At 52.4% G+C, this 17,559-nt stretch overlaps 1 protein-coding gene across 1 annotated transcript; it reads left to right on the forward strand.

Annotated features, from left to right (window-relative positions):
• Positions 1-5,472: 5,472 nt before the first annotated feature.
• On the forward strand, positions 5,473-14,262 carry A3GALT2 (alpha 1,3-galactosyltransferase 2). The gene is made up of 5 exons (XM_063808844.1): positions 5,473-5,558; positions 6,359-6,442; positions 6,661-6,750; positions 7,062-7,199; positions 11,719-14,262. The coding sequence occupies exons 1-5, from the start codon at positions 5,473-5,475 to the stop codon at positions 12,404-12,406; spliced, it is 1,086 nt and encodes a 361-aa protein (XP_063664914.1). The 3' UTR covers positions 12,407-14,262.
• Positions 14,263-17,559: the final 3,297 nt, after the last annotated feature.

Raw genomic sequence — 17,559 nt, forward strand, 5'->3', positions numbered from 1 at the left:
TTCCTTCTATGTTCTCAGCGATTGATCCCAGTGACCCAAATGGACCCCTGCTTTCTCCCCGAGCAACTGCAACCCTAAGCAAGTGATTTAACCTTTCTAAGCCTCAGTTTCCTCATTTATAAAGTAGACATAAGCACAGCATCTCCTTCAAGGGGCTGTGGTGTGCCTTTAACAGGACAGGCACATAATACACTTGGCCAGGTATCCGTCTCAGTGTCTGGGATTATGCATAAGGAGTACAGACTTAATCCTGAAGAAAATGGAGTTTTAAGCAAAGGAGTACCAGTCAACTTGGAAGAGAGAATGAACACAAATAACTCATTCGTTGTTTCATTCATTTGCTGAACAAATAATTATCAATAGCATGAATTATGAGGCAGAGGCATAATGAGTGAGGCAGACAGTCCCTAGCATCGCTTGGCAGGTACTGGAGGAGAGGTCTGGGAAAGGGACAGAGGCACATCCTGGGGGAGGGACCTAACAGGAGGAGATGTCAAGGCCAGCTTCAGACAGGAGGAAGCTGGGTGCTGAGGAATGATGCGGAGCTTGTTGGCTGATGGAAGGAAGAGTGCAATCAGAACGGAATACAGAGGTAGGGAAGCCTAGGAGACTTCATAGTGAAGGGTAAAAGATGGAGACTCGGAGGCAGGGTCAGGAGGCTGTTATAGGAATCCAAGTGAGAAACAAGGAGGCACGGATAGGACAGTGAGGGAGGCCAGGAGGGGAGTTTTGGGCACTAGGAAGGAGGCAAAAGCAACAACTTGGCTGTCAGGAGAGAAAGCAGGGGTCCCACTTGGGTCACTGGGATCAATCGCTGAGAACACAGGAAGGGGAGAGTGAATGGCAGGATGGGGGAGGAGTGAGTGGGGGGACGGAGGAGAGTGAGTGGGAGAACCCCCAGGGTTTGCTGATAGGCTGCATGTGGGGCATTAAATTATTTGTAACAATATTTTTATTTAAACCAGCACATCCGAATTTATACCTGTTTCACTGTTTTAATGTGGCTACTAGACATGTTTAAATTACATATGTGACTCACACTATACTTCCACTGGATGATGCTATTCTAGATCTCTTCCTACACTCATGAAAGAATGCGGCTATACATGACTGCAAAGGCTCGAGTGCACAGGCACAGATGCTTCCCCCTGCCAGAAGCAAGGTCTGCCTCTCCGTATTAGTTATTCCTTCCTTTTCACCTTAACACATTAGGGTCTGTTTTCCAGAGAGTACATATAAATCTACCTCACCCTTTTCAATAGCCATGTTGATCTCCATTATACAAGTTGAGCACCCCTCATCCAAAAATCTGAAATCCAAAACGCTCTAGAATCCGAAATTTTTTGAGCACTGACAGGACATTCAAAGGAAATGCTCCCACTGGAGCATTTTGAATTTCAGATTTCCAGATTAGGGATACTTAGCCAGTAAATACAATGCAAATATTCAAAACTCCAAAAAAGTCCAAAATCCAAAACACTTTTGGTCCAAACTTTTGGATAAAGGATACCCAACCTGTATAGAGATGCCTAATTCATTGATCCAGTTCCCTACTAATGAACCCTGGGGTTGTTGCATTAGTTTGCTTTTTCAGAGAAGGCTATGGGAACATCCTGGGACTAGTCACTGCAGAGTCTCCATTCCTAGCTGCAGGCAAGCTGGCCAGGGGCTGTGAGCACTGACAGTGTTACAGTGGAGGAGCTGGACTTGGAAGGCTTCTCAGGCATGGTTAAGAGATGTGGACGGTGTCCTGCACTCAGCAGGAAACCACAAAATAACTTCAATTTTTTTGTGTGTAAATTGCTATCTTTGAAATTTTCCTTCATTAAAAAAGCAACATACTGTAAATACATTACAGAAAATTGAGGAGAAAATAAGAAACTAATTTTATTGCACAAACACATTCTTCCTTTTAGTCTTATTTTCTGATGCACGTTTTTATTCTTGCTTAAATTGTAATCAGAGTGCACCTCAATTTTAGATCCTGCTTTTTTCCTTTCATGTTCCTGTATGAGCATTTTTCTACGTGACTGCAGAGTCTTCCTAACACGTTTATTTGCCAGTCCCTTCAACTGGACACTAAAGCCTTCTTCAGTTATATTTGAGCAGCTGAGATAATGCCTCTCCCTGTGACCCAAAACGCCTTCTCTGTGGGTGCTTTCCAGGCAGCATTCAACCAAGCTCAAGTCTCGCTTGTGTAAGGGAAACAAGCACACACCCATCAATACAACCACCCTGTCCCCTCCAGTTGCCACCCCATCTCTGTCCTCCTTACAGCCCGACTTCTGGAAAGACAGCCCCACTCCCACCCAACCCATGTGCCTCTCCTTAAGTCCTCTACCTCCTCAGTCTCCCTCCCATTCCCACCTGGTATAGGCCTGGGCCCTGGCCTCCTCTCCCTCTGTACTCTCTCCCTCTCTCCCATAACATCCCTGCCCTCCTGGCAAATCCCAGAACTTTCTCCTGAGCCTGCCTGCCTTCTGGGCTCCAGCCCCCTTCCTCCAACCAGACAACCAGGCATCTTCTCCTTTCTGGTACCTCAGCCCCGTCCCTCAAATCCATGGCCAAGTCTTGCCCATGTGCCCTCCCTGACAGCCCCTCACCACCTATTCCTCCCCATCCAGCTGCCAACTCCCTGATGTTGCCCCTGATACCTCCCAGGGACTGGCACCTAACTCATCTTCCTGCCTCCAGCAGTGCCCTCCCTGCCACCCCACCATGGCCAGGCTCCAGATTTCAGCTGGAGTACTTTAAGGTTTGTGGAGGGGTTGTTTGTTGGTTTTTGGGGGTTTTGTTTTGTTTTGTTTTGTTTTTTCAAATAAAAATCTGACTGAGTCACTCCCCAGAGGAAATACCTTTCAGGGCTCCCCATGACCCTCAAGATGAAGTCCAATTCCCCGAGCCTGACATGCGGGCCCTGGGTGACCTGGCCCCGGCTCACCTCTGCAGCCTCATCCCTCCCTCCTCATCTGCTACTACACTCCACCCTGCAGTTCCACAGACATTCCAGGAGTGAGGCTTCCTCACTTTTGCATACTGTTGTTTCTTTTCCATGGACCTCTCTTCCCCCTCCATGCCTTCTTCACCTGAAGAACTTCTATTAATAATTTTTTAGGTCCTACCTTAGAAGTCAACTCCTCCTCCAGGAGGCCCCAACTACCTCCTCATCTACGAAGGCTCAGGTGCTACCCTCCAATTTGCCTCATAGCATCTGATACTGTTCCCAATCACAGCATTCATTGTGCTGTGTTCCACGCATCTGTTTTCAGTCTGTCATGTGACCCATACCCTCACCACCGCCCCCCCGCCCAACTACACCCACATCTTCCTGACTCCGCACCCTGAAGACAGGGTCTGTGTCTCATTCACCTCTGAATCCCTGACTTAGCACAGTGCTTGACGCTGAGCTTGTGTCCAATAAATATACGTTGAATGCACGACTTAACAGAAACTGATGAACATCTTGATGCATAAACTTTTCTCATTCTGAAGATTATCTCCTTTGAACAGATTCCCAGAAGCTTGGAATTATTGAATCAAAGTGGATGAATATTGAACACTTTCAATTCCCATAGCTAAGTAGCTTTCCAAATGGCTGTGGCAATTTACACTCCCACCAGCAAGTGTAAGAGCACCAATCTCACTGCATTCTTGCAGCTTGGCTATTCTCATTATGCCTTTTATTTTTAAAATCAAGACAGGGTCTACCTCTGCCACCCAGGCTAGAGTCCAGTGGCATGATCATAGCTTACTGTAACCTGTAACTCCTGGGCTCAAGCGATCCTCCTGCCTCAGCCTCCTGAACTGAATAGCTGGAACTACAGGTGCATACCATCTGGCTAATTTTTTTTTTTTTTTTTTTTTTTTTTTTTTTTGAGACAGAGTCTTGCTCTGTCACCAGGCTGGAGTACAGTGGTGTGATCTCAGCTCACTGCAACCTCCGCCTCCCAAGTTCAAGTGATTCTCCTGCCTCAGCCACCCAAGTAGCTGGGACTACCGACACGTGCCACCACGGCCAGCTAATTTTTGTATTTTTAGTAGAGATGGGGTTTCACCGTGTTGGCCAGGATGGGCTCGATCGCTTGACCTCGTGATCCACCCGCTCGGCCTCCCAAAGTGCTGGGATTACAGGCATGAGCCACCATGCCCAGCCCCGGCTAATTTAATTTTTTGCAGAGGCAGGGTCTTGCTCCGTTGCCCGGGCTGATCTCGAACTCCTGGCCTCAAGCAATTCTCCTGCCTTGACCTCCCAAAACACTGGGATTACATGCACAAGCCCCTCCCAGCCCTATTATGTTTTTTTTTTTAAAGTGCTCATTTTATAGGCAAAACATACCACCTTGTTCTAATTTGTATATCTTTGATTGCCAGTGAGGGTGAACATTTTTCCATATATTTGCCTACTAAATGCACTTCTTCTTTGAGGATTTACCGGTTTGTGTGACATGGAAACTGTTAAGGCAGGCTGACTTGTTATGAGATGACTCTGGGGCTGTGGAGGAAGTGACCAGGAGCATGAAGAGTGCTGCTGCAATGATCCCGTGACGGAGGAGCAGGCCAGGGTCACTGTGGGGCACAGGGAAGAGCAGGGGGAGCAGAGATCAAGGAGACCAGGTCAACCCGGGACTGAAAGCAGACAGCAGGTGCAGAGCAGGAGGGGTCAGGGTGCACCCAGGTTTCTGGCTTGGCGCAGTGAACTGGAGGAGGGGCTGTGCTCAGAGACAGTGCCCAGGTGGATCCACACACCTGCAAGGCAGTTCGCAGCACTCTTTACTAGACACACCTGCTGAGGAACAGCTATGTGGGGCAGCAGGAGAGGCAGGGGCAGGAGGGTCTGAAGCTGGCGGCCTTCTTGAAAGAGACCAGGGGAGCCAGGTTTTGAAAGGATTTGTAGGCCGGACACGGTGGCTCACGCCTGTAATCCTAGCACTTTGGAAGGCCGAGGTGGGTGCATCACCGGAGGTCAGGAGTTTGAGACCAGCCTGGCCAACATGGCGAAACCCCGTCTCTACTAAAAATACAAAAATTAGCTGGGCAAGGTGGTGGGCACTCGTAATCCCAGCTATTCGGGAGGCTGAGTCACGAGAATCACTTGAACCCAGGAGACAGAGGTTGCAGTGAGCTGAGACTGTGCCATTGCACGCTAGCCTGGGCTACAGAGCGAGACTCCGTCTCAAAAAAAAAAAAAAAAAAGAGGAAGGAAGGAAGGAAAGAAGGATGGATGGATGGATGGATTTGTAGGGGCAGGGAGTGGAGTGAGGAGGCTGCCCAGGTGACGATCAGGGTGTGTTCAGGAAGAATGGTCATCACTAGATAAAGCTGAGTGAACTATTGCAACATGAGAGGCCTTGTTCTCAACGCTTAGCTTGTGTGAAGGCAATGACAGCCCTAAGGCAGGAGTTCTTATTACCCCATCCTATAGATGAGACTGATGTGCAGAGGACCAGACCTTGCCCCAGGGTCAGACAGCTAATGAGTGGTGGAGCTGGGATTCGAACCCAGGGCTCTGGCCCCCGTGTCTGTGCTCCTTACTACGTGGCTCCAGTTGCTCTAGATACGTGAGTACTCAGGAAGGTGGGGTGACAGTGGAACAAGCTCCCCAGAAGGAGCTTATTAAGATTCTCAGCATTTGGAGCCCTTCCTGGAAAACGAAGTGTGGACAAATCCCAAAGCCCACCTCTTCTGAGCCGAGAATTGGGCTGCTGAGCTCTGCTTGGAGGAGTTCACCTGGCCTGGTGACTGGAGCCACCACAGACACCTGGTCTCTGACCACAGCCAGCCCAGTAACTCTTCTCTAAGTCCCAGACAGCTTTTAACTCCCAGTGACTGAGGCGGGAGGATTGCTTGAGCTGAGTTGGAGACAAGCATGGGCAACATAGCAAGACCCCATCTCTAAAAAAAAAAAAAAAATACAAAATTAGGCATCTATAGTCCCAGCTACACAGGAGGCTGAAGTGGGAGGATAGCTTGAGCCCAGGAGTTCAAGGCTGCAGTGAGCTGTGATCACACCACAACACTCCAGCCTGGGTGACAGAGTGAGGCTGTCTCAAAAAAAAAAAAAAAAAAAAAAACTCCCAGTCACCGAACCACAAACACTTGTGCATCCTCTCCCGGCCTCTCCTGTCCAAGGTCAGTCCCACCTTCCACCCAGGATAAGTAAGTACCTCAACCCCTAACGTTATCATCCCCGCAACCTGCCCAAGGTCATGCCCCTGCACAAGAAACTGGTAACACTGGCTACCTTCATGCAGAAGAACCGGCTGGCTGGAAGTAAGAAAGACTTTTCATGTATGTGTGCATATAAATATTTGTGTCTATACATATAAATGAGTTACTGATGCCCCCCTCCCGCCCCCAGGGCCTGGAAGAGAATCTTCTGGCGGCAGATCCTACTTACACTTGGCCTCTTAGGCCTGTTTCTGTATGGCCTCCCTAAATTCAGGTAAAAGCCCCTTTCCCCAGCACTTGAGGTGGGACCACAGAGTCAGGTTTAAAGGGGATCTGTCTAAGTGCCTCCTTGAGGGATGGAGGGCAGTGGCTAACTCAGCTCAAGTGTCCTTGTGAGCTCTCTCTCCTTGTAAGAAGCAAAGCCAGAGGGCTCCTGGCCAGGCTGACATGCTTCTCACGGCTGCCTCCCCCCCGCCCCTCAACCCACCACAGGCATCTGGAAGCCCTCATCCCCATGGGCGTCTGCCCTTCGGCCACAATGTCCCAGCTGAGAGACAACTTCACAGGTGCCCTGCGTCCCTGGTAAGAAGCTCCCATCCCTCCCACTCCAAGGGCACCCCCAAACCCTACACAGCTCTGCCCCATGTCCCTGCCCTCCACACATCTCCCACCCCAGCAGAGCCAGGCACTCTGCCACCAAGTCCAGCAGCCCCATCGGGCCACACATCTCCCAGTCCTCTGTGTTGCTCTGAGCTGGGGGCTTCCAGGGGCAGCAACTAGGTCTCATCGGTCTATGGGTCCCTAGGGCTCAGCACTGGGGAGGTGGCAGTGAACATGCACCAAGTGGGTGGATGAATGGAGCTATTTCCATTTCCCATCCCTGCCCTGGCCAGGGCCCGGCCTGAAGTTCTGACCTGTACCCCCTGGGGGGCTCCCATTATTTGGGATGGCTCTTTCGACCCAGATGTGGCCAAGCAAGAGGCTAGACAGCAGAACCTCACCATTGGGCTGACTATCTTTGCTGTAGGCAGGTAAGGCCTGGGAAGGGAAGCAGTGCTGTCAAAGCTGTGAGTGGGAGGGGTGTGCATGTGATGAAGGAGGCGGGGCACTCTGCTCCCCTGTGCCATGGGATCCCAAAGTGAAGCGAGAAGCAAAGACAGCACTTCTTGCCCCACACCCCCAGATGAGCACAGGACCATCCTTCTCCTCCTCCCTGGACACCAACACCATAGAGCCCGCCCAACACAGGCAGCCAGGGCTGTTCTAGAACCACATCTGGAAGGGACCTGCCTAGGGGCTGGGGCTCATCCATCTGGAGGCACTGGTTTTGTAGTGAGAAAATGATGGAGTCTTTCAGGTGAGAGTGGTGAGAGGAGGGGAGTGTGACTGGGTAAGTAGAGGGATGATTCACTGCATTAGGTGCCCATTGGAGGTCAGCAGCTCAGGTGCAGGTACACAGGATTGTGGGGGCAGGTGCCAAGCAAGTCTGATGAAGGGAGAGGGGCTGGGGAGCTGAAGGATTGCAAGGGAGTGAATCTGAACTGGGCAGAGGGAAGTGAAGAGAGGAAGGGGGTGACAAATACTGAAGTGGCAAGGTCACCAGATTAGAGGATTCAGTGAGGTAGGACTGTTTTGGGTTGGGGGTGGTAATCACAGTAAGTGAGCTAGAAGAACGAGGTCCTTACAGGGTGGGACAGACACTGATGAAGATCAAGTTGAGGGAGTAGCCATGGGAACAGGTAACTGTGAAGGGAACAGGTGACTGTGGAGGGCATGGGAAAATCACTACAGGAAAGGAGGTCAAGAGAAGAAATGGCAGCGGGGCGCTGACCTCCCCACTATGGATGACAGGGAGTGTCTAAACTGGGTGTCGACCTTCCTGAAGTGACACGAAGGGGACTCTTGGCTGACAGTGGCAGTCAGATCCTATAACCTAGTTTCGGGCAACTAAAAGAAGCATTTCTAAAAGTGGAACTAGTTGCTTTGGGAAGGTGGTGAGAACCTCCCATTCAGGAAGGATGGGGAAGGAATTTTGTTACCAGATACCCCAGACAACTGTTCAAGGCTCCTCGAACTCTGTCCCCCACACCCTACAAGGGAGGGAAAGCCAGGAGTGCCACTCACAGGCAAGGGGATGAAAAGGACCAAGGGCTGCCCCGTGGACCAGGTGGGCAGAACTGCTGGGCTACTTGGGCCTTCACCTCTCCCAAGGCCTCGGTGCTCCCACTTCCATCACACATGCTGAGTAGGGCATTCCTGCCCCAGCCCTAGGGTCAGACACTCAATGTACAGAAAATTCTGGGATACTGAGGTCCTGAGTTCCAAGATTCTGAGTCCAACACCACGAAATGCTGAGATTTCCTAGGTCTCTGATTCCCATTTCCCACAGTCACCAGGAATAGAGCAAGTGCAAGTAAAGGTACAGGCTCTAAGGCCAAGCTGGGTTCAAATCCTGGCTCAACCACTTACCAATGATACATACAAGTTTCTAACGCTCTTTAGATGAGACAATGCACATTGACATAGAAAGCAGTGGCTGCCACATGATAAAAGTTCAAAGTATTATTAGGCACTGTTACTACTATTTTAAAGTCCTAGGATCCCAAGGTCTGTTCATACAGTATTCCAGGCAGCCTCATGATCCATATAGTGAAAGACAGTGACTTAAAACAACTTATTATTATAGCTCATAAAATAATTCCCCTCTCCCTCTCCCTCTCCCCGGTCTTCCTCTCCCCGGTCTCCCTCTCCCCGGTCTCCCTCTCCCTCTCCCTCTCTCTCCACGGTCTCCCTCTGATGCCGAGCCGAGGCTGGACTGTACTGCCGCCATCTCGGCTCACTGCAACCTCCCTGACTGATTCTCCTGCCTCAGCCTGCCGAGTGCCTGGGATTGCAGGCGCGCGCCGCCACGCCTGACTGGTTTTTGTATTTTTTGGTGGAGACGGAGTTTCGCTGTGTTGGCCGGGCTGGTCTCCAGCTCCTGACTGCAAGTGATCTGCCCGCCTCGGCCTCCCGAGGTGCCGGGATTGCAGACGGAGTCTCGCTCACTCAGTGCTCAATGTTGCCCAGGCTGGAGTGCAGTGGCATGATCTCGGTTCGCTACAACCTCCACCTACCAGCTGCCTGCCTTGGCCTACCAAAGTGCCCAGATTGCAGCCTCTGCCCGGCCGCCTCCCTGTCTGGGAAGTGAGGAGCGTCTCTGCCTGGCCGTCCATCGTCTGGGATGTGAGGAGCCCCTCTGCCCGGCTGCCCAGTCTGGGAAGTGAGGAGCGCCTCTTCCCGGCCGCCATCCCGTCTAGGAAGTGAGGAGCGTCTCTGCCCGGCCGCCCATCGTCTGAGATGTGGGGAGCGCCTCTGCCCCGCCGCCCTTTCTGGGATGTGAGGAGCGCCTCTGCCTGGCCGCGACCCCCATCTGGGAACTGAGGAGTGTCTCTGCCCGACCGCCACCCCGTCTGGAAGGTGAGGAGCGTCTCTGCCCGGCCGCCCCGTCTGAGAAGTGAGGAGCCCCTCCGCCCAGCAGCCGCCCCATCTGGGAAGTGAGGAGCGTCTCCACCCGGCAGCCGCCCCATCCAGGAGGTGGGGGACAGCCCCCGCCCGGCCAGCCGCCCTGTCCGGGAGGGAGGTGGGGGGCAGCCCCCGCCTGGCCAGCCCCCCGTCTCGGAGGTGGGGGGCGCCTCTGCCCAGCCACCCCGTCTGGGAAGTGAGGAGCCCCTCTGCCCGGCCGCCACCCCATCTGGGAGGTGTACCCAACAGCTCATTGAGAACGGGCCATGATGATGATGGTGGTTTTGTCGAATAGAAAAGGGGGAAATGTGGGGAAAAGAAAGAGAAATCAGATTGTTACTGTGTCTGTGTAGAAAGAAGTAGACATAGGAGACTCCATTTTGTTCTGTACTAAGAAAAATTCTTCTGCCTTGGGATGCTGTTAATCTATAACCTTACCCCCAACCCCGTGCTCTCTGAAACATGTGCTGTGTCCACTCAGGGTTAAATGGATTAAGGGCGGTGCAAGATGTGCTTTGTTAAACAGATGCTTGAAGGCAGCATGCTCGTTAAGAGTCATCACCGCTCCCTAATCTCAAGTACCCAGGGACACAAACACTGCAGAAGGCCGCAGGGTCCTCTGCCTAGGAAAACCAGAGACCCTTGTTCACATGTTTATCTGCTGACCTTCCCTCCACTATTGTCCTATGACCCTGCCAAATCCCCCTCTCTGAGAAACACCCAAGAATGATCAATAAATACTAAAAAACAAAACAAAACAAACAAACAAAAAAAAACACACAAAAAAAACAACTTTGACATGACAAAAAAATAATAATAATAATTCTGTGGAGGGCCAGGCGTAGTAGCTCACACCTGTAATCCCAGCACTTTGGGAGGCCCGAGACGGGAGGATCACCTGAGGTCAGAGTTCGAGACCAGCCTGGCCAACACGGTGAAACCCCATCTCTACTAAAAATACAAAAAAATTGGCCGGGCGTGGTGGTGGCCACTTGTAATCCCAGCTACTTGGAGCCTGAGGCAGGAGAATCGCTTGAAGCCGGGAGGCAGAGGTTGTAGTGAGCTGAGATAGCGCCACTGTACTCCAGCCTGGGCCACAGGAGCGAAACGCTGTCTCAAAAATAATAATTCTGTGTGTCAGTAATTCAGACAGGGCTCAGCAGGAAGGGCTCCTCTTCTCATGCTCTCAAATGTCTGCGTCTCAGCTGGGAGACCAACTGCTGAAGACTGGTGGGGGCCAGCTTAGGCTTCCTCACTCATGGCAGCACCCAAGTTCTGGGACTTCTTAAATGGAGGCTTAGAGCTCTAAAGAGAGAAACGCTGCCAGTCGTCCAAAGGGCCAGTATGAGGCAGGAGTGGCAGGCAATTTGCAAGCATCCTCAGTCCAACCTGCCCTGCCCCATCTAAGTTGAAAGATGCTAGGGCTAGAGGGTCCGGAGTTCCAAGGCCGGGTGTGGGGAGGACCAGGCAGCACTGGTGGGGTGGGGGTAAGGTTGGGGTGGGGGTGAGGTGGGTGAGGTTGGGGTGGGGTAGGGGTGAGGTGGGGTGAAGTGAGGTTGGGGTGGGGGTGGGGTGAGGTTGAGGTGGGGGTGAGGGTTGGGTGGGGTGAGAAGGGGGTGAAGGCTGGGTGGGGCAGCAGAGGGGTGAGGTGGGGGTGAGCTTGGGTTAGGCGCGCTGAGGTGGGGGTAGGGATAAGGTTGGGGTGGGGTGAGGTTGGGGTGGGGGTGAGGGTTGGGTTGGGTGGGTTGAGGTGGGGGTGGGGGGGAGGTGGGAGTGGGGGGAGGTGGGGATGGAGTGAGGTTGGGGTAGGGTGAGATCGGGATGACGGTTGGGTGGTGTGTGGTGGGGGTGAGGATTGGGTGGTGTGAGGTGGGGGTGAGGGTTGGGAGGGGTGGGATGAGGTGGGGGTGAGGGTGGGGTGGAAGTGGGGGTGAGGGTGGGGTGGGAGTGGGGGTGAGGGTGGGGTGGAAGTAGAGGTGAGGTGAGGTGGGGAGGCCGGCCCCGCCTCGCTTCACTCTCAGGCTGACGGTGGCGCCGCGCCCTTAGATACCCGGAGAAGTACCTGGAGCGCTTCCTGGAGACGGCGGAGCAGCACTTCATGGCGGGCCAGAGCGTGATGTACTACGTGTGCACCGAGCCTCCGGGAGCGGTGCCCCGCGTGGCGCTGGGCCCGGGACGCCGGCTGCCCGTGGAGCGCGTGGCGCGCGAGCGGCGCTGGCAAGACGTGTCGATGGCGCGCATGCGCACGTTGCACGCGGCGCTGGGCGGGCTGCCGGGCCGCGAGGCGCACTTCGTGTTCTGCATGGACGTGGACCAGCACTTCAGCGGCACCTTTGGGCCCGAGGCGCTGGCCGAGTCGGTGGCGCAGCTGCACTCCTGGCACTACCACTGGCCGTCGTGGCTGCTGCCCTTCGAACGCGACGCGCATTCGGCCGCCGCGATGGCGTGGGGCCAGGGCGACTTCTATTACCACGCGGCGGTGTTCGGGGGCAGCGTGGCGGCGCTGCGCGGGCTGACGGCGCACTGTGCGGGGGGCCTGGCCTGGGACCGCGCGCGCGGCCTGGAGGCGCGCTGGCACGACGAGAGCCACCTCAACAAGTTCTTCTGGCTGCACAAGCCCGCCAAGGTGCTGTCGCCCGAGTTCTGCTGGAGCCCGGACATCGGCCCGCGGGCCGAGATCCGCCGCCCGCGACTGCTGTGGGCGCCCAAGGGGTACCGGCTGCTGCGGAACTAGCGCCGCCGCCGGCTCCCGGCCCTCCGGCTTCTCCGCCGGCCCAGCCGGCCCGGCCTCGCTCCCGCTCCGGGCGTCTTCGGCCCCGGGAAGATGTGGAGTGGGAGTCACTAGAGGAAGAGATCCTGAAACCGGGCGGGGCCCTTCTGGACGCTGATGGCGCTCTGGAGAGCAGAGAGATAGTGGATACAAAAGCCCTACCCGCTTCGTGTGCGCCAGTCCGTGGGAGTGGGAGTAGGAGGGAGAGCTCCTCGCCTTTGGGGAGCTCCTCACTTCAAGAGAAAAATCCCCTTCCCTTAGCTTAGCAGTGAGCGAGGCTCAACTGCAGTAGAGCCCCGAGCTATCAGCCTGTAGACCTTTCACCCCTGAGCCTGCAGAATGCAGCTGGTGTCTCTGGAGATGTTTTAGTCCCACCTGCAACCCCTTTTTTAAATGAGGAGACTGAGATACAAAAGAGGAAACATAACTGCCCAAGGACACAGAGGGTCCGAGTCACTGTGATGTCAGCGGCTGGAGAGGCGTGGCTGGCCCCTCGGGATGTCTCTGGGCAGGAGCCACAGGAAGAAACACAGGGGGCACCCCGTCATTGGCTCTGCCCTTTTACCTCCCCTGCTCATAAGCATGGTTTGTACATATTTCAGTAATATTATGATAAATTATTCCTGTGCTGCGAGACAAAGTAGCAAACATAAGAAGCCATGTTTGCTCCTTTCCCTTGCCAGCATAATTTCACAAAACCCTAACTGTGACAGCATATAGCTGTCAAAACAAAAAACACAGCTCCCCACGTCCCTTGCCAGAGTCACTATATTCCCTAAAAAAATAAGTGACTCTAGATATATCTCCATATAAGATAATGTCAGTTGGAGTTAATGATCATGCTTCTATAAACTATAACCAGATACACTCTTACACACAAACTTAGATATAATTTTACGCATACTGAAGCTTCACCACCTATATCTAAACTCTAAACTAAAATACTACATTCAGGCCGGGCATAGTGGCTCATGCCTGTAATCCCAGCACTTCGGGAGGCTGAGACACACAGATCACTTGAGGTTAGGAGTTTGAGACCAGCCTGGCCAACATGATGAAACCCCATCTCTACTAAAAATACAAAAATTAGCAGGGCGTGGTGGCACACACCTGTTAATCCCAGCTACTGGGGAGGCTGAGGCACAAGAATCGCTTGAACTCGGGAGGCGAAGGTTGCAGTGAGCCGAGATCGTACCACTGCACTCCAGCCTGAGTGACAGAGCAAGACTCTCAATAAAATAAATAAAATACTACATTCAAAGCGTCTGATAGAACCTTCTAAAGAGCTCCTCCCGGGCCATAGGCCTTGGTCGATGGTCCTCAATAAGACTTCTAAGTGACACTAACTTTAATTATTTAAAAACTTACTTTTATTCTTTAGTTGACATTCCCAAATTGTTATTATGGCTTTTTCTCCTAGACAAAGTCCAAAATGACATTTTCTGGCCTGGGGGCGATAGCAGGGTGACATTTGGCCACAGTATCTGGGAGGGAAGTTTCCACATCCGTGGCAGCTGTCTAGACTTCTGATCCCCAGTGGGGAAACACAGGCTCTGAATAGGAGTGTGAAGGCGTCAGACCCTCCCAGGAAGGTGGTCACAGAGCCAAGGAGATAGGGAAGGTAGCCACTGAAGCCCCTGAGATTTTGTCTGACATTTGGGAAAACTGGGGCCCTGAGAGACTGGGATTTCACCCTGGCTCTCCTGAATCTTTTACGTAGTATTGTCACCAACCTTGCATTTTAATAGCCTCCACTCCCAGGTAGGGCAGCAATTCTTGCTATTTACCAGGCCCAGCTATTGACGATAAGAGAGATCTGTCCTCTCAAAAGCAGTTCAAAATGTCTCCTATCTAAACTAGATTAGCAAAACCCAGAAGGTCTTCTGGACTCAGGATTAGAGATGAGAATGGGCCACGTGTGTCAGAACAGGCAATTTGGCCGGGCACAGTGGCTCACACCTGTAATCCCAGCACTTTGGGAGGCTGAGGCAGGCGGATCACAAGGTCAGGAGTTCGAGACCAGCCTGGCCAGCATGGTGAAACCCTGTCTCTACTAAAAACACAAAAATTAGCCAGGCGTGGTGGTGGGCACCTGTAATCCCAGCTACTTGGGAGGCTGAGGCATGAAAATCACTTGAACCTGGGAGGCGGAAGTTGCAGTGAGCCAAGATCGTGCCACTGCACTCCATCCAGCCCGGATGACAGTACGAGACTCCGTTTCAAAAAAAAAAAAAAAAAAATTTCTGCCTGTGAGCTGGGGAAGATGTGTGTCCTCCACCTTAGCCTGCAGCATTCACTGAGGGCTACACGTGCTGACCCTAACAATTGCTGCAGACCCTAACAATTGCTGGGCCATTCAATACCTGAGCATGAGCCAGCAAGAGATGATGTGAACTGGCTCTTCTGTGTGTGGGTAGACAAGTTCCTTACCTTTGCTGGCCTCAGTTTTCTCATACGTGAAATGTGGATGCCACTCTTCCTCCCTGCAGGGGTTGTGGTGGTGCTCTAGAAAACACAACTTGCCTTCCTCTCCGTGCCTGCCCTTTTTCCAGCATGCTCAGAGAGTGCAAAGGATTTGCCAAAGAACAGTCATTTCCTGTTTTTTGTTTGTTTGTTTTTGAGACAGCATCTCACTCTGTTGCCCAGGCTGGAGTGCAGTGGCTATGCTCATGGCTCACTGCAGCCTCAACATCCCTGAGCTCAGGTGATCCTCCCACCTCAGCCTCCCAAGTAGCTGGGACTACAGGCATGCACCACCACACCAGGCTTTTTTTTTTTTTTTTTTGTAGAGGCGGGGTTTCACCAAGTTGCCCAGGCTGGTCTCGAACTCCTGGGCTCAAGGAATCCACTTGCCTTGGCCTCTCAAAGTGCTGGGATTCCAGGCATGAGCCACTGCGCCCAGCCAGTCATTTCTGTTTTAAAGGGGGAATAAATGGCATGCTCAGGAGTTTCCAAGGCGTGGACTGGAGGCAGCCTTGCGCTGTTGGGGATCTTCTTGAGGAGGGAGGGGTTCCAGGAAGCTGCAGGGTGGGCAACCCTTGGGAATGGCTCCCCTCCTAGTGAGCCCAGAGGCCTAAGGAGGGGTTGCGGGGGTGGGTACAGAGGGACTTGGATCTAAAGCAGGAATAACAAGAGGGCTAAAGCTCCTTCTGCAGCTGCCTCCATTACCATCAACACTGTCCTCAGCACCTATCCTGAGGCTCCCCCAGGGGCAGTGGCACTCACTCCCCACGTGAGCAAGTGAAAATCAGACTCAGTCCCCTCAGCATCACTGCTACATGCAAAATCTCCACCTGTCCCAGCCGCCCCGCCTTGCCATGCAAGCTCAAATGCCACCCCTAGAAATTCCCAAACATCTTCAGCTCTCAGTCAGGGATCACTGATCATAAGGATCATAGATCCCTTAGGGCTAAGGCAAATAGCAGCAATAATGATGTGGACATATATTGGGTCTTACAACGTGCCAGTTCTAAGCATTAGACAGGTATTGATTCATTTAATCCTCACATCCACACTGTAAGTTGGTTACTACTGTTTACCTCATTTTACATATGAGGAAATCAGGCACAGATTTAGTAACTAACACAATGTCACACCACTAGCAACTTAAACTCATTGAAGTGAGAACAAACAGGAGATTAAACATAGCCAGAGGATGAAGACTGACAGGAACAGAGGTTACCACTAGCTCTTGGTCTCCTTGGTCCATTTCTGCTCTTTCTCTGCCGGCTTTGTTCTTCTGCTTGTGTCCAGCTCAACACAGTCACCCCAAACCGCAGTCTACAGGGTTTTCCAGTTCAGGTACCCACCATCTCCTAACTTGTTCCTAATTCATGGAATAGAGAATCTGACAGGAGAGTCAGCTCCGTCCGGTGGTGTGCTGGTATAAGTCTAGCAGTTGACTGGGGAAAAAGAAAGCCCTGATTTATAGTGTTTGCCAATATCCATGGTGTAAATCCCACCATGGCTGATTTCAAGCTACCAGTACTCCCTGAATGCAGAGCTTGGAAGAGGTGTGCACAATTTTCTCACATGAATCAGGACAGCCATTATGCACCACTGGCTGCACCTATGTATCAAGTCAGAGTCAGGTGTCCACCCCTGGCCAATCGGCTGTGGCTGCAATGGGGTCATGTGACACAAATATGGCTGCCAGAGCCCATCCTTTCATGGCAAAGCAGGCTATGGGAGGTCAATTTCAGAGAAAGAGATGAGGCCCCTGAGATTACTGAAAACATGCTGGTTCTTGGCTACCACACATCCATTTCCTCTTCTGATAGTAACACACTCTGGTTTCCTGTTAGGGAACCTCTTGTGCTTCAGAAAGTAAAGAAGGTGAGGGCTTCACCCTCTACTCCAGGCTTAGAGCATGGGCCCTAGGCCCAAGCCAAACAAGCACACAACATGATGCAGTTAGAACCAGGAAGACCCAATTAGACTTTTGCTGGGTGCTATGGTTTGAATGTGTCCCCCCAAAAAAACATATGTGTTGGAAACAACCCCCAGTGCAACAGTGTTAGGAGTTGGAGCCTAGTGGGAGTTGTTGGGCCATGGGGGCTCCACCCTCATTAATGGATTAATGCTGATTATAAAAGGATATGAGGCTTCGAGTTCCATTTTTCTCACTCTCACCCTCTTTTTGAGATGGAGCTTGTTCTGTCTCCCAGTCTGGAGTGCAAATGGTGCAATCACGGCTCCCCACAGCCCTGACCTCCCAGGCTCAAGCAATCCTCTCACCTCAGCCTCTCAAGTAGCTGGGACTACAGGCGCACGCACCACCACACCTGGCCAATTTTCTTTTTCTTTTTTTTTGTAGAGACAAGGTCTCCCTATGTTGCCCAGGCTGGTCTCAAACTCCTGGACTCAAGTGATCCTCCTGCCTTGGCCTCCCAAAGTGCTGAGATTACAAGCATGAGCCACCAAGCCTGGCCTCACCCTTTCTTGCTCTTCTGCCTTCTGGCATGAGATGACATGGCATGAAGGCCCTCACCAGATGCTGGCACCATGCTCTTGGACTTCCCAACCTCCAGAACTATGAGACTGGAATTTATCATGAACAGAATGAAATTTCTGCTCATTATAAATTACCGAGTTTGTGATATCCTGTTATAGCAGCA

The sequence above is a fragment of the Pan troglodytes genome, chromosome 1 (assembly GCF_028858775.2).
Source record: "Pan troglodytes isolate AG18354 chromosome 1, NHGRI_mPanTro3-v2.0_pri, whole genome shotgun sequence".
Lineage (NCBI taxonomy): Eukaryota > Metazoa > Chordata > Mammalia > Primates > Hominidae > Pan > Pan troglodytes.

Coding starts and splice junctions, on each gene's coding strand:
- A3GALT2 (XM_063808844.1), top strand. CDS start 5,473: ATGAGTGGTGGAGCTGGGATTCGAACCCAGGGCTCTGGCCCCCGTGTC. Junction 5,559..6,358: donor GCTCCAGTTGCTCTAGATAC/GTGAGTACTCAG, acceptor TCCCGCCCCCAG/GGCCTGGAAGAGAATCTTCT. Junction 6,443..6,660: donor TATGGCCTCCCTAAATTCAG/GTAAAAGCCCCT, acceptor AACCCACCACAG/GCATCTGGAAGCCCTCATCC.